At 49.6% G+C, this 15,931-nt stretch overlaps 1 protein-coding gene across 3 annotated transcripts in view; it reads right to left on the bottom strand.

Annotated features, from left to right (window-relative positions):
* Window positions 1–15,931, bottom strand: part of TENM4 (teneurin transmembrane protein 4) — a 2,722,049-nt gene that overhangs the window by 375,384 nt on the left and 2,330,734 nt on the right. For all 3 annotated transcript variants that reach the window (XM_049099077.1, XM_049099079.1, XM_049099078.1), the window contains 2 exons: window positions 6,154–6,441; window positions 2,602–2,871 (listed from right to left, as the gene is read on the bottom strand). In XM_049099077.1, the coding sequence (XP_048955034.1) occupies window positions 2,602–2,871; window positions 6,154–6,441 (558 nt within the window). The remainder of the gene's footprint in view (window positions 1–2,601; window positions 2,872–6,153; window positions 6,442–15,931) is intronic.

The raw sequence follows: 15,931 nt of genomic DNA, 5'->3' as shown, positions 1-15,931 counted from the left end.
GATCTTTGTTAGACTCAGCAGCCCACCTCCTTCACCTGCCCATCTTCCCTGAAGACAGCAAGGGTAAAGTGCGGGTGGCAGCCAGTGTTGAAAACGGACGATGAGAAGGAAAAGGCAGCCTGGCCAGGCGGACGCAGGCAGCCATTTCTCGTCCCCATTATCAAAGCCGAAGCTCTTCAGGCTCCTCAACTGTGCCATTATCACCCAACAGAGGCTTAATTCAGCTGTAATTCAGCTCTCAGGGAATATACAATAACGTGGGTGGTATGCACCTCACTCTGTCATGACTTTATGGAAAAATGATCATTTGTCACCATGGCAAGCAGCCTTCGCAAGAACAAACAACCTAAGAATTCCGCTGCAGAAGAAATTCAGTGTCACCAGGGCTACAAGAATAAAGATTTTAGAGCCATGTGGGCCTGAATTCAAATCCTGTCTTGCTAGCTGTGTGACTTTGGCGGGATCTTAACCTCTCAGGGCACAGTTCCTAATTCTGTGTGATGGGGGTAAGAAAATCTACTTCAAAGGGGGTGTCGATGGGGAGATGAGATGCTAGAACTAAAGAACTGGCACTGTGCTTCGGGCCTGCTGCTCACTGTTAATGGTGCTACTCTCCTTTTCTTCTCATGCACTTTCATCTGAATGCTTCAAATCATAGAAGCCCAGATCCAGAAGGGCCTGCAGGTTCTTCAGCTCAGTTATTTCCCAAATGTATTCATCAGAACACTGAACCCATCAGATGCTCTGAGAACAAAGGGTTCCATGCTCAAATCCACTGGGGGAATGCTGCATCTATCTATCCTCGATTTACCCATTAGCTGGCACATTTTAATAGATTAAAGGCTCTGAGAAGGCCTGCAGTAAAGAAATTGGTTTAAATTCATTCAACATGGTGTTTCCTACATTATTTGACCACAGAGCACTTTCCTGCTGTCAGCCCCACCCCAACCTAATAACTATGAACATTCTCAGATATAGGAAATGCAGATTAAGTTTGAACTGCTTATGCTATAGATGAGGAAACAGAGGTCCAGAGAAAGGATCCAACTTATCCAGCGCCACACTCCAGGTCAGTGATGGAACTGAGGCTTCCTGCCTCCTAATCAGACACCATTTTCTCTGTACAGGCCTTACACATCAGATCTGTGCATGGTTGGAATGGCAGGAAAAGGGACTGCTGGCTGGCTTGGGCCTTGGTGGGAAGGTAGATGAAGGGGTACAGATGGCTTTTACTGCAGAGAGGGGGATCTCCTCCAGGTGCTGAGGTCACTGGCCCCCTCACAGGGTTGGTTGGGAGTCAAGGGAGGGGCACAATGCCACGCCAGTATCCAGGCACTACTTCCCCCCACCCCTCAGACTGGTGCACAGGCTCCCTAGGAAAACCTCCAAGCTCTGGTGGCAGAATGGATATTTGGAGCTCTGCTGCCCCTGACTCTTTCAAGAAATAAATTTCCCACTTGCCCCTGCCCCTGCCCTTACTTGGTCTCCTGACTTTCTCCAAATCTGGGACTGTGTTGTTCATAACCCAGCTAGAGCATCCTTTTGAAAGACTAAACAGCCTAAGCCTTCACCTCTGACCTGGTTCCCATCCTGACTCTGGGGAATCCTGGACAAGTCACTAGGATCCTGCATTTGGAGCAGGAAACCAGTAGGGGGCACTGATGTCTGGCTTGGGTCACTTTTCACTCACATTGCCCTTCTCACTCCAGTATGGAAGCACCAGCAGACCCCCTCAGGAAACTTCTGAGAAACAAAAGCTCTCTCCTCCCCTGGGCAGAGGAGCTCTCTCCTCCCCTGTGCCTGGTCTCTGCACCCTCCCCAAGACTTGGCTGCCAGACCCTGGAGCTGCCTCCTTGGTCCTGACCTGCATCCTCAAAGCTGCCCAGAGAGTAGCACCAGAGAAGGGAGCTTGCCTCTTACCCAGACATCTGCCAACAAGGTCCCAAAAAGAAAGGGGGAAATTCTGAAAGCAGGTTCCCTTTCTTCCACCTCAAAAAGGGGGCATGTGAACCAGCTGTTTCTCCCACAACATCACCGGGGCCTTGGAAGAAGGGCTGCAGAAGTGAGAGGGGGACAGAGAGTCCAGAGACTGCATGTCCCTGGCTCTGCAGATGAGATCAGGGCAAAGCTGGAGCAAACCCTCCAGTTTTAAGTTACTCCAAAAGTTTTTGTTTAAGGCCATTGTCTAACCAGCATAGGACAGTGGTGACTGCCCAGGACTGTGGAGCACCTGGAGGCCAGACACTGAGCAGGATTCAGGCAGGACCAGACCTGGCTGGCGGGATGGAAAGCAAGCTTCTGGGGACCCGTTAGCCCTGCTCCCCCACGCGGAGGCACCTTGCAAGGAACAACCCTGTGCCTTAGGCACCCCCTCTACCCCGATCTGAAAACAAACAACAACGACCCAACATCTGGTGTGTCACCAGCGAGTGGGTATTTTGTGTAACTCTCCAAGAGGCTCTGACTTCTGACCACTGAGAGCAAAGCAATTTCTCACCAGCTTCACCAGAGCCCCAAGCAACGGAGCAGAAACTCAATATTGTAATGAAAAACCCTGCCCCAAAACCCAGGCGCCTGGCACAGGCCAGGTGGGCCACTCACCGGTCTCGGTGTTCTCGTGCTCCGTGTCAGTGAGTGTGAGGTTGGAGTTGGCCCGGCTGGACAGGCATGAACTGCGTCCCGACCGTGTGCTCCGGCCCCACAGCCGTACAGGGTGCTCAGGGGACAGCACGGTGTCAGCCTCCATGTCGGCATCGGAGCTGGCCCCCATGGAGTAGCCGCAGTGTGGGAGGCCTATGTCTGTCCGGTACAGGGTTCCATGGGGGGGCGTCACCTCTCCCAGCCCCAGCTCACGCAGAGTGAAGTTGGCTCCTGGGAGGAAATGTGGGTGAGCTTGGTTAGGGTCTCCCCACCAGAAACCCAACCCTGTGCCCCAGGATTCCCTGTTGTCTTTTGAGCTCACATGATGTTCCACACACATGCCTCTCTCCCTAAATGGCTCCTCTGGCCCTCACCCACCAGCCCAACTCCTCCACATCCCTTAAGGCCCAACTTATAAGGCACCTCCCTGTGAAGTCCCCCAATACCTACACCCTGTGTGGGATCCACTGCTTCTTGCATCCAAGCTCCCTCTGAGAGTCCTTAGCCCAGGTCATCCTGCACGGTAGAATGAAGGGACAGATCCTTTCACTGCTGATGATCTCAAGAGGGACAGGGACCATGCCATACTCATTCCTAAATCCCTATGCCCAGGACAAAGCAGGGGCTCAATAGATGTCTGTTTAATAGAGCCTTGGGTCTCTTCCTCCAGTTCAGGGAGGACTTGCCAGAAAGCAGCCCTCCTGAGCAGGGCAGATGCCTAGTTGAGGAGATGCTGATGGCTGCCCTGGGACCAGAAGGTCCTTTCAGGCCAGGTCAGGAAGCCTGGAGCATGACACTGAGGATGGTGACTGGCAGAGAAAAGTGGGCCTCATGCAGGTGATGGGCTCTGCCTTCCGCCTCCTCATGCCAGAGGGGGCTGGGTCCGTGGCGGGAATCCACAGGCTTTGGAGCAATCCAGGGAGCCCAGCAGCCAGAGCTGGGTTGCCAAGAGGTCTGGAGGGCTCAGAAAGGTCTGGCGATGTCTAGGACTAAGGTCAGGGAAGAGGTGGGTGCTGGGAGTTCACTTGGGGATTCGTATTTGAGTAACAAAGGGAATGTGGGAAACATAGCCTCCAGGAGACACCTGTTCATTTAGGGTCTATTCAAGGACAGTTTCTCCCATATTTCTAATATTCCCATGCATGTTTTGGGGCTGAGAAAGAAGGGGTAGACAAAGGCACCAAGGGTCATATCCCAATTAGACCACTGATCTGGGAAACAACCTTATGATTAGGTGGCACCCACTTTTACCCCAAACCTGGCTGCCTGTGGCCCTTTCCCGACACACAGAAATGAGTAGGGCATGGTGATTTACTTCACAGGCAAGTGGGGGAGATGCAACCAAAACCATGATTAAGGGTTGAAGTCCAAAGTGGGGAGGTCCATGGAGGATGCCCCGGTCACAAAGGCAGAGGGTGGGAGCTCAGAGGAGAGGTCTGCATCAATTTCCATGTGGCTTGCCCTCTCTGCCCTTTTAAGCAGCCAGTCTTAGCATGAGTATGAGTGAGCTGAGACATCTCAGGACTGAGAAATCCAAGGTGAGGGCTGACTCTAAGGGCCCACTGATCCCTTTGAGCCAGCCCAACCTTCCGCAGTGTGAGTTTAGAAGACTTATTTCACCAAATGTGGGAAGTCCTTATGACCCGTTTGCTTGCTGTCCTTTTGGTCTCTTTCTTGAGGATCCCGGGACATGGGTTGAAATACCACCTCACTCAACGTCTAGTTGAACAATCTTAGGCTGGTGCAATCACTTGAGCCTCAATGATCTTGTCTTTAAAATGGGGATGATAGTCTATGATCTGCTACCCTCACAGATTTTTTTTAAGGACCTAGGGAGGTAATGGGAGGGGAAGTACTTTGTAAACTGCCACGGCCATGCCTGCCAAGGAGATGGGAATGCTTCTTACTTATTTTTTAGAAAGGCAAGAGAGGGTTCCTCTCTGCAGACTCACATGCTAGGGTGGCATGCAGGCCACGCTGGGTTAGTCAGGGCTTGCTGAGCTCTATCAAGCATGGGCAGAAGAGAGTTGGAAGAAAGCTTTGGTACCATTTGTACCTTCCCCTCATTGAGACCCAGAGATGGCAATTAGTGGTAGGCTGCATTTATGAAGCATCTGCTCCATGCCTGGCACTGTGTCAAGTGCTTTATTTATAATCTTCATTAATCCTCATGATCACCCTACTATTAGGAGGCATTACTGTTATCCCATTGTCCAGGTGAAGGAGCTGAGGGTAGTAAAAATGGAAGATCCAGACTTCAAATCCAGATCTGTTGGTTGTCAGTCTGAGCTCTATAACCACAAGTTGGAAAAGAGCTAAAGACCTTTGTCTCTCAAGCCTGAGAGGCAGCCTTACTAACAGGTCGGCTCTCATGTGGACTCAGTCCTGTGGGAGAAGCTGGGTGGGTGTTTGCCTCTATGAGGGTATGTGTGTGTGAGACCAGTTCCTCTTACCCCTGTGTTATCGGGCAAATGATTCAGCTTGGCATTGTTGTAAGGATTAACTAACAATGCCAAAACATAGATCAACTACACAGCACACTGCCTGGCTAACCGTGGCTGTGGAAGGGGAGCAGGTGGTGCAGAATCAGCCATTGGTGGGAACCCATTAGGCATCACAGAAGGCTCACGCTCTGCAGGCAGAAAAATAGGAATCTCTGAAGCACCAGAGTAGGGGATGAGGAGTAGGTCTGCAGGGCTGGAGCACAATGGGTAGAGTGTGGAGAGATAGGAGATGAACTAGTCCAGGAAGAAAAACGGCTTTAGGGAAAGTCCCTTATGCCAGGTTAAGGAGCTCAGATTGAGGGCAATAGGGAGTCATTCCCAACTGCACTCTAGCTGCAGTGCACAGAATGGCCCAAAGGGGACAGCACTGGGTAAAAAGGGCTGTGGTTGGCCCTCCAGGAGAGATGACAGTGGCCTGAACTGGGACAGCGGCAAAGTGGATGAAAAGAGGGTCAGGTTTGAAAGATATTTCCGAATAGGATGGTGACTACTGTATGCAGGAAGTGAGGGAGAGGGAGGCAGGTACCAGGATATTCTCCAAATTCCTAAGAGTTTAGGTCTCTGTCAGGAACAAAAGTCTTCCTCTCAAGGTCAGGACGATGCTTGAGGCAACAAAGGTGATTTTTTGTTAAATAGATGCATGCATGACAATAGCCGACTTACTGTGCACTTGATGTTAGCCTGCCCACCACTAACAACACGCCCCTGTTTAGCCCACCACTCAGCGGGGCGGGGGCCGCTCACGCCCAGCTCACAGATGAGGACTGAGGCCGGAGGAGAGCTGCCGGGGGTTCTGAACTCAAGCCCAGGCAGCCCAGCTCCTGACCACCTCTTTATGCCGACGGACTGGGTGCGCGTGAACATGAACAAACCAAGAGTGGATTATAGGCAGGCTCGCACCAGATCCAGGAGGCAAAGTAGCCGAGCCTGGCGTTGACCGCGCGACCCGCCTGCCCGCCCATCGGCCGCACGCAGGTGCATGCACCTGCCAGCCCCCGGCCGCGCTCACCTGCGCGGCAGAACTCCTCGGCCTCCTGCGGCACCATGTCCTTGACGCGGCCGCCGTAGGCCAGGCGGGCGTCCTGGTCATAGGCCTTGAGCGTCTCGCTGGAGCTGTAGGACTTCTGCGGAGCCTTGCCCTCCTCGCTGTCCGCGGACGAGCTGGTGTAGCGGCGCTCGGCGTCGCGGCGCCGGGTCAGCGAGCGGTAGGGCTTCCTCTCCTTCACGTCCATGGCCTCGGGCCCGCGCTCCTCCACATCCACGAACAGGGTCCTCGCGGCACTCAGGGCCGAGTGGTCTGGAGCCGGGGAGCCAAAGAAAGGGCGTGAGCTCAGGCCCCAGGAGGCAAAGGCCATCCCCGGGGCCATCCCGGACCTCGATCGGCCCTACAAGGCTGTGGACGCGGGATTTCAGACTTGGAGAGGGGAGGGCACCGCTGGACCGCCACACCGATGTTACTGGCAAAGGGGCACTTGCACCCCGGGCCTCTGGTGATGACTCCCATCCCTTTGTGCTACTCTGCCCATCCTCCATGGAGATGCCTCAGCCTCTCTTCCAGTGACGGGTGTCGAGTCTTCGACAACAAAGACCAGGGGACATTGATTTCAATAATTCCTCTACACAGGAATCATGTGTTTGTTTCCATCATGTCCCCAACTGGGATAAGGCCTGACACAGAGTAGGGGCTCCTTAAGACTTTGTGAAATGAATGACCATACTCAGGCATGACCATAAGTATGACCATAGTCATACTTAGTCTATTTCTCTTCTCTCTCAAGACCCAAAAGGCCTTCTCCAGGGCAGGTTTCAGCCTGGTTCCACTGGAAACTCTGTTCATCTCGTTAAAGAGCTCTCTAGCCCACTCAAATGGGTCCATATGTCCTAACCTGGAAAGCTGCATCACTTTACTCAGCCAAAGAGTGGTCTGAAGTCACCATTTGGTATCTTTGGGCTTGATCATGGCTCCCAAGGGTTGGCTATAGACTTCCTTCTATGTGTTTTTGATGATATTCAAAGAGTGCAGACATTGTGATTTTATTGGTGCCCCATAATAACCATAGAGCATATAAGACAACTATTTTCACTCCCATTTTATACATGGGGCAACAGTGACCCAGAGCCACACAGTTTTCTGCCCAAGGCCACAGGGTCCATTAGTAGCCAAGCCAACATTAATAGACTGACAATGCCTTAGGGTTGCAATTAGAGCCAATCAAGATGTGTAGGTGATATTTTTTGGGACCTAGTTCTCAAAATACCCTTAGAGATTAATTCTGGGACAAGGAGCCTGACTTCGGATACACAGAAATCAAATCATCTTACTGGGGCCCAAACCCAAGGTTCTGAGCTCTGGCTTCTTAACATTCAGCCTCCTGGCACTGGCTGACACGAGGACAGTCAGTCCTCTGAGCACCTGAGGGGCAAGGCTGGAGGGAAGACTGATGATAATACTCTACTTTCTACTCTCTAACCTTTTTGCCTGCAATCTATAATTTGAAAAAGCATCTGACATTGTGACTGGATACATATATTTATGTATGTGAATGTGTGTGTTTATGTATATAAAATGGAAGATTCACAAAACCAAAATTATTGCATGATGAACAATGTCCTCTGATATTTCCTATTTCATTTTCTTTCACTTTTTAAAAAGGCTGATTATAACTCCCTAAATTGTCTCAATACTGGCTTTTGACTCAAAACACTCTTCTGGTCTAATCTGGATGAGGATGTTTGGTGACTGTCACCCAGCCTCTGTGCCCTCTGGCCTTTCACCTCCGACCCATTCCCCCGAATGACAATAATGGTGATGATAATATAGAATATACAATAAGCTCTAAAGTAATGTTAGCCATTAATACCAGTGGCTAATAATTCATAATGTTAACAATGGTTTCACAATAACAGCCAATATACTTTTATTATTAGTAGCTAATGCTTGAGCACTTACTTTCACTAATATTATATATGATAATATTTTAAACCCCACTTTAATTCCATAATACAGGTACTATAATTATGTGCAAATTACAGGTAGGAAATTATGAAGTTGAGTATACTGCCCAAGGGTACCTGACTCTTGAGTGGTAGAGCCATCATCCTGACCCACGAGTTGAACTTGGCACATGGATACAACCACTAGATGATATTGACTCTAGAGGCTGTGCCAGATGAATTTCCTAAGCCCAGATCATGCCACTGCCCTGCTTATGCCTCTGTAGCAGCTCTGTAGAGGCTTCAGGATAAATTCCAGTCTCTTGATTAAAGTGGAAGGCTATTCTTTGATCTGGCCCAACTCACTTCCTTCTCACTGAGCCACTTGCAACTTTCCTGGACATTAATTCTGTGGTATCTCCACATTTGTGCGTGTTATCATTGTACATCCAGCTACCTGGATGATCTGTATCCATGTGTGCCTCTCCTCTTGACTGCAGTTCCTTGAGGACAGGCCTGGCATCCATAGAGCTCATGAAACGTGTGCTGAATGAATGAATGAATAAAATTATGACAGCTACTTTTTTACTTCTCATCAGTCTTAGGTGGTATAAAATATTGATAGTTTGATTTAGGTACATCTAACATTGAATTGAAAGCATTGCTTAGATGCATTCTTTTAAAATTTCAAAGGAAGCCTGCATTTGAAGGATGTGTCCTCTAGTTACTTAGTAGCTGTGTGACCCAGGACAAGTTATTTAACCTCTCTGTGCTTCAGTTTCCTCATCTGTAAGACAGTACCAACCTCTTACTGTTGTTCTGAGGATTAAATGAGTTAATACACGTCCCCGGTATATACTGTCTCTAATACCTAATGGGTGCTCAATAAATGTCGGCCATTATTATCGTCAGAAAAAAACCCACATTTTATTTTTAAAAGGCACACTTTAGAAGGCTCCAGCTCAGTGTCAGTTATAATTGGAGAAGGAACATCCCCTCAGAAACATATGTTAATAAGGCCGAGACACAGTTTAGGCTGTTAAATTGGTGGGTGACTATGTCTTCTTATCAGTGTGTGCCTATTGACCGTGGGCACCGGCTTCAAGGCAAAGGCTTAGTAACTAGGATTATTAAGAACACAGCTCTGAAAACACGGCTTTAATTGTCACAAAGCAGAGGCAGGAAGAACACGTGCCTTGCTCCCATTCCCTTTTTATTTTTTCCATTTTAGGCTTAATATAGTAATTCAGTAAATAGTATATATTTTTTGACAGATGGGAGGTCGGTCATGGTTCACACTTGGTCTGGTATTTAACAGAGGAGGAAGAGGTTGGGATGCAAGAAGCAGCAGAGGAGAGGAGCTCCCCTCGGAGTGAGGGTCTGCAGTAGAGTGACGCAGAGACCTGGCAGGAGGATGGAGACTTGCTGGGGAAAAGCCTGGCTCAGACCCATCCACCATCCACCACAACCCTCCCCCACGGGCTGGGCAGCAGAGGCACCCACACACGTTCATGTGTAAACAAACATCTCAGTCCCTCCTTACCCTGCTGACCAGGGGTTCCCCCTGCCCCTAAATCCATTAGCCTGACCTCCTGGAGCCTTCCTCTGCTTCTTCACGCTGCCTGTAGAGCACCTCGCTTCTCCCAGATGCCCACCCTCTATTTATGTCCCTCACAGCTGCCAGCCATTTCTCAGATACCCTCAATCTTGACTGTCACTGAGCCTCCACATACCGGCTTCACAGGGCGCACCTAAGGGAGGCACCTGAGGGAGATAGGGCAGTAGGGTGGAGGCAAGAGGTGGCAGTGCTGCTTCCCCATTCTCTCCCTGCTTTGTAGTCCTTTGTCCACTCATCTGACACTGGGTGGCCCCTCTTCCAGGCCTCTTTCAATATCCTTCTCTGCCCTCACTTGCCCAGGCCAGGGGGAGGGGAGGTCCTTGTTTCCTGCCAACACTAGAGACATCAGGGTGTCTCATCATCCTGGTTGGCTCTCCTCACCTGTCCACACCTCTGTCCCATCATTAAAGTATGTTCATTTAAAGCATCTGGAGTGAACCCTGTTTCCTGGGGAAGCCTAACCCTTTACTATCTGGTTGACTTTCAGTGATCATCATCAGAGTAATAGAATCCTAGCTTCCACTTCCTCGGGGCTCAGGCCAGGCACAGGGCGAAGTGCTTTTGTTAGGTGATCTCATTTAGTCCCCACCATCCTACTCTGTAGTGGTCCCTCTTAATGATAAAGAACCTGAGGCTTGGGACGCCTGGGTGGCTCAGTGGTTGAGCGTCTGCCTTTGGCCCAGGGCATGATCCTGGAGTTCCGGGATCGAGTCCCACATCAGGCTCCTTGCATGGGGCCTGTTTCTCCCTTTGCCTATGTCTCAGCCTCTCTCTGTGTGTGTCTCTCATGAATAAATAAACTTAAAAAAAAAAAAAAAAAAAAAAGAACCCGAGGCTTAGAGGAATTAAAGAACTGGCTTAAAACCACACAGTCAAGAAGTGGATCAAGAGCCAGATCCATCCATCTCCAGACCTTCCTTCCACAGCCCTCCACCACATACAGTGACAGAATGAGCTCCATGGTCCTTCTCCAGCTACCTCCTGGCTATGGGGCTCTGGAAAAGTTAGGTGTTGGCTTTGTCAAATGCTTCAAAAACTATAATGTACCTTGGATCTATACGCATAAGAAATTTGAAAAATGACTACTGTCAGTGTCATCATCATCATCATCATTGATGTGTTGTTATTTCTGACCAAGTCCTGTAACTTGTGTGAGACCCTGGCCTGCTCTCGAGATGTGGCTGGTTGAAACTCTTCTCCGGAGGAAACCCAAGCACCATGAAGGTGCCTTCAAAGAGGAATTTATCTGTTCCAGACAGACTTGTGCTGGTCACTGTCCTGGACATGAGCAGAATGGGAGCTCTCTCTCAGGGGCATCAGCCTTAGGGGGCAACCACAAGTGCTTTGATAAGAACCTGCAGTTCTACACTGTTTTCTCCTTATGCAGACATAGGTGGCATCTTGGCCTCTCTATGGAGAAGGAGAGTGGGCCCCAGACAGGAGAGCGGAAGACACATGTGTGCATTGAGCCCTGTGATCAGTGCCTTCCACACAGTTCCCTAAGAGCTCTAGTCATTTATCATGGTTGGGCTAGTTCATACAGGTGGTAGGTGACTCTAAAATCCACATTTTAGGCTTTTTTCTTTTACATGGAGCTGGGCTCAGATAGATCTGGAATGTCTGAACAGGTGCGTGAATGTGGGGAGGCCTGGGGACCTGCGTGGTGATAGTGATCAGTGTATGATCTCAGATAGGAAAAGAGATAATAATAAAACCACCACCATCTATCAAACACCTACTCGTGTGCTGGGTATTTTGTGCATGTTATTCCTAATCCCTCCAGTAATTATGTGGGTTAGATATATCCTCTTTTATATTTTCTCTTATTTACTCTTATTGTATACATGAGATAATGAGCTTAAAGAGATTATGTGACTTGCTCTAGATCCCGTGGCTTCCAAATGTCAGGGCCTAGATTTGAATCAGAAGAAAATGTTTAAACCTCATGAAAGGTATTGTATACCTCATACCAGAGGTTAATTAATTTAGTAAGTAATGGCTAAGTACATTTTCTGTCCTAAGTGCAGCAGAAGATGCGCAGAGGTAACACACCGGCCTCCCCGATCCCTCCATCCCCTTGCCTCCTTCTCCCACCTGCTTCTTCTCTTCAACACTAAGTTCCCACCCTGCTGTGCCAAGCCTTGTGTGAGGCATCTGGGGACAAGACAAATGAGCTTTCTACCACTTGAGCTTTAGAACGTGGGCAGGTCAGGCAGGGAGAGAGGCAGGGGGAGGACCATGGGGCCTCTAACCCAGGCCAGAGGAGCCAAAGGTGGGGAGAGGATCAGAAAGGCACGCTGCCCAGAGAGAGCGACATCTAAACAATGACCCAAACATGTCAAGTAGAAGTGAGCTAGGCCAGACAGTCTGGAGGGAAGGAGAGACATGAAGTCTACATCTGACTTTCCATTTTCTCTGACCTACAGTAAAAATACATTTCACAATCCAGAGTACACATAGATCTACAGATTTCTAACTAAAACAAAAATTTCAGGAACTATGCCTACTCTGTCCTCTGGGGTAGAACCTGATGTTGTCTATTTTATTCTACTCTGCTGAAATCAGATTAGGGATGGGTTGCCAACCTACAGTTTGAAAAGCACTGTTCTAGCCACGATGTGGATGGAAGTTGGAGGCGGGAGAGGATGTGAACCAGAGAGAGACCCATATTCCCTGAGTCCAGCCTTCAGGGAAGAAAGAAGGATTGAAGAGAAAGCCTGAGAGGGGAGGAGTGAGCGGCCTGGTGGAAAGAAAGCAATTTCCACGAACAGTTGTAATCTAAGTGACAGCAAAATGCAAACGTGCATGTGGCAGAGAGCCTGGATGGGAGGTCCCCGGGGAAGCGTGTCTTCCAGCTGGGTTTCAGAGGCCCTGATGTGGCAGGGGCCAGGAGCTGGCCTGGAAGAATGACACAGGTGTTGGACCTGGGAGAGAAGGGGAGATGGGGAGAACAAAGCTTTTGGTGTGCAGGGAGAAATTCAAGAAGCAAAGCTGGGCCCTTCACATCGGGTCCAGCAGGGGCCTCAGAGCACACGCGGGGAGGCCTGAACAGACATACAGCACTGCCAAGTAATCTCTGCCCTTGCCAAAGCCCTCAGGGAAACAGGGGCTGTTACCACCCTGGGTTTCCTCCCAACCTACGAAACAGCCAGAGACGAACCAGGAAATTGACTGAATTCCTACTGGACTAAAGTCCTATAAGTTTTCCTTAACGTAAGCACATGGTGATATTTTTAGTTCCTTGTGTGTCAAGAAGGGCACATAGATATTTCAGAGCTCAAATGTGTTCTACAAAATATAAGACCTGGGCATCGTCTGTGTACGTGTGCATAAAATCATCATACATTTTTACTTTCCTGAACCCTTCAGAGTTTGTTTTAAACTTCTACGGTATGTCTGATATGTAGGTGGCTGCCAGAGGTGGAGGGGACATCTATGCTCTGCTAGATCCGGCAGTTGGGCTATGTGCACAGCAGAGAACCAGGCACTGTCACCCTCACTTTACAGATTTGGAAACCGATGCTCAGAGTAGCAAAGTGATGCCCAAGTTTGTACATGCCAAGACTGAAATCTGAGAGATCTGGTTCCAAGTCTATGCTGTTTTGGCATCCAGGGCACATTTCTCTGGCCCTGTCACTTTAGGGAATCTCCTGCTCTTAAAAACAGTGACAGTGATTACAATAATGGTGGCTAAGGGCAAGGTCTTCATAGCATGACCTCATTTTATCCTCATCATACCCCTAATCCACCCTTATTTTACACATGAGAAACTCAGGACTTAGAGAGGTTAATGTCTTGCCCAGAGGGCCACAGCAAGGAGGTAGCAGAGCCAGGATTCAAACATGGGTCTCTACGACCCCAAGGCTCAAGCTTTTACTCACAATCTATACTGCTTCCCACCCAGATCATCCCTTATTTTAATTTCTTTAGATGTTCTATTTGCTTTTTCATTTTGTCTTGTTAGCAATATTAATTCCTTTGATGCACAAGGTTACACCTAACCTGGGCTTTCTGGGAGGATTGCTTTTATACCTCCTTTTCCAAGTGGCCCCAGACAGTGCTGTGGGCCAACAAAAAGGGCTTTCTTGGGAACATGGTGGGTAATGTGTGGCTGTGTGCCCAGCTCAGCTACCAGGACATCCCTAATCAGCGGGTGAAAGCAGGTGACAGATGGTGCCACTGCCTACAGGTGCCATCATGCCCTTTTGTGTGAGGGCTTGTCATAGGCCAGGTACTGAGGGCAGGTGGGCACCATCCTCTGATTCTGAGATCAGAGAGCTCCCACCAGAACTGCCCAGAACCTTCAAAAGGGCTGAGCGTGCACAGGATTCAGAACATAATAGGTCCTCAACCCACAGGAGTGAGTATAAATGTTGTTTTCCATCTTCCTCCACAAGATTCTTCCCTTTCTGAAGCTACTTCCAGCCAATGATTCCTCTTTATAAATGGGGACCTCTTAGAGTCAGCTAATGTGGCATTTACTATCTCAAAACTGAAAGTACTGTCAAAGGTCATCTGGTCCATGCCCTATTGATGTCCAAATCCCCTCCGTGCCATCCCCAAGTGGTCATGCCACCTCCAAAGCTGAGGACTTCACTATCACCAGGGAAAGCTTTGACTATGTTTCCTGGCATGGAACCAATGCTTCTTTTAGCTTCCTTCCAAAGGCCTCAGTTCTACCCTCTGGAGTCTCAGGAAAGAAGTCCAGTGCCTATGTCCCAGCAACAGCCCTTTCAGACAGAATTTGGGCTTGTCTGTATATCCTTGAGTCTTCTCATGACTCAGTGACTCTAAGATGTTCAAGCCCTCATCTTCTCAGTGACCTTTGCCTGGGTTCATCCGTCCTTGTTCCCTCTTTCCCATCCCACAAGCCTTCCTGAGGGTGAGGTTTGGGGACAAGGGGCTGGATCAGACACAGTCAAAGGGACAGACATACCTACAGATGCTTCCAGCTCAGTGAACACAAAAGAGCAACTGCCAGAGATGCCTGGGGCCAGAGCAGGGGATGGCAGCTCAAGTGCCGTAGGCAGCAGGGCAGCCTGAAGGAGGTGATGCGTGAGCTGACACCCAGTGGCTGTGCAGGAGTTAATTGGGGGACAGGGAAGGGAGTGTGCTCATGTTCATCCACATGCCTCCCAATGGGGTTGGCTACAACCCCTGGGAACCACTTGGTCCCCCATGCACACCCCCTTCTCTTGCACCCTGAAAGCTCAACTCTACGTGGCTTTTGTGGAAGCACATGCCACGCCCCTAGCCTCAGCGTGCTGGCTGTGTCCTGCCACTCAGCTTCTTCATGAACCTTGAGAAATGGTCTGTTCTGCCCCCCAGCTCCCCCTGGAAGGGGCCTTCTTCTCCCTGGAAAATCTCTTCAAGGGTCAAGCACAAAGCCCAGGTTTTATTAGAGCGCCAATTCTCTGCAAAAAGCAGGCAAGGGCGCTGCACAGACTTGATTTTCTATGGGCTTATTCTGGGACCCCATTATGAGATAATCAGAGAGAGTGAAGAGATAGTTGGGCTGATTAATCACACATCCCCTGCTGTGCCCAAGGCTTAACCTGTAATTACCTGGGGCTCCTGCTTTAGGCCTCCACTCTCAAGGAGAGAGCTAGAAGAGAAATCCAGTTCCCTGGGCACCAGACACAGGCTCAAGGCTCTGGAAACCGTGAGTCTCTTAGTTTTAACAGCTAACTTCCTCCATCCCACTACAAGCCCACCAGGTTTGTGAAGGTAGCAACTGCTTGTGCCCTTCTGGAGCTGCCCATGGCTCTGTGTTCATAGAAAGCAGCAAGCTCTAGGGTGGCTGTGACTTGGTGATAGCCACACCAGCAAGAGCTAGGAGCTGCCAGCTTTGTCATGTTTCCCTTCATGAACTAAGGTTTCTCTTCTGCAAATTGGGGTGGTATAGGGGTCATACGTAAGCCATGCCTGAGGACTGCCTTTATGTTAGACACACACACGCACACCGGAATTCGAAGTACTCTGTCAAGGGCTGGGATTTCTATAAGGTGTAATGATTGCAAAGCCCCTTGGGGAGGAGTGAAGAAGGGTCCTTGCAGCAGACAAAGCCTGTTAGAAAAGGCATCCCCAAAAAGGGGTGTCCAGTTGCAAAGCAATGGAGAAGGAAGTGGCTTTGTCAGAATTTCACTTATATCCCAGTGTACCCAAGCCTCAAAGAGGTGGAGGGAAAGGCCCATGATGATGGGAAAACCCTAACTGCCTGAAGCTGCCACCATTC

This window comes from Canis lupus, chromosome 21 (assembly GCF_003254725.2).
Source record: "Canis lupus dingo isolate Sandy chromosome 21, ASM325472v2, whole genome shotgun sequence".
Classification (NCBI taxonomy): Eukaryota; Metazoa; Chordata; class Mammalia; order Carnivora; family Canidae; genus Canis; species Canis lupus.
Note: the sequence above shows the minus strand (reverse complement) of the source record. Positions and strands in the feature narration are given on the sequence as shown.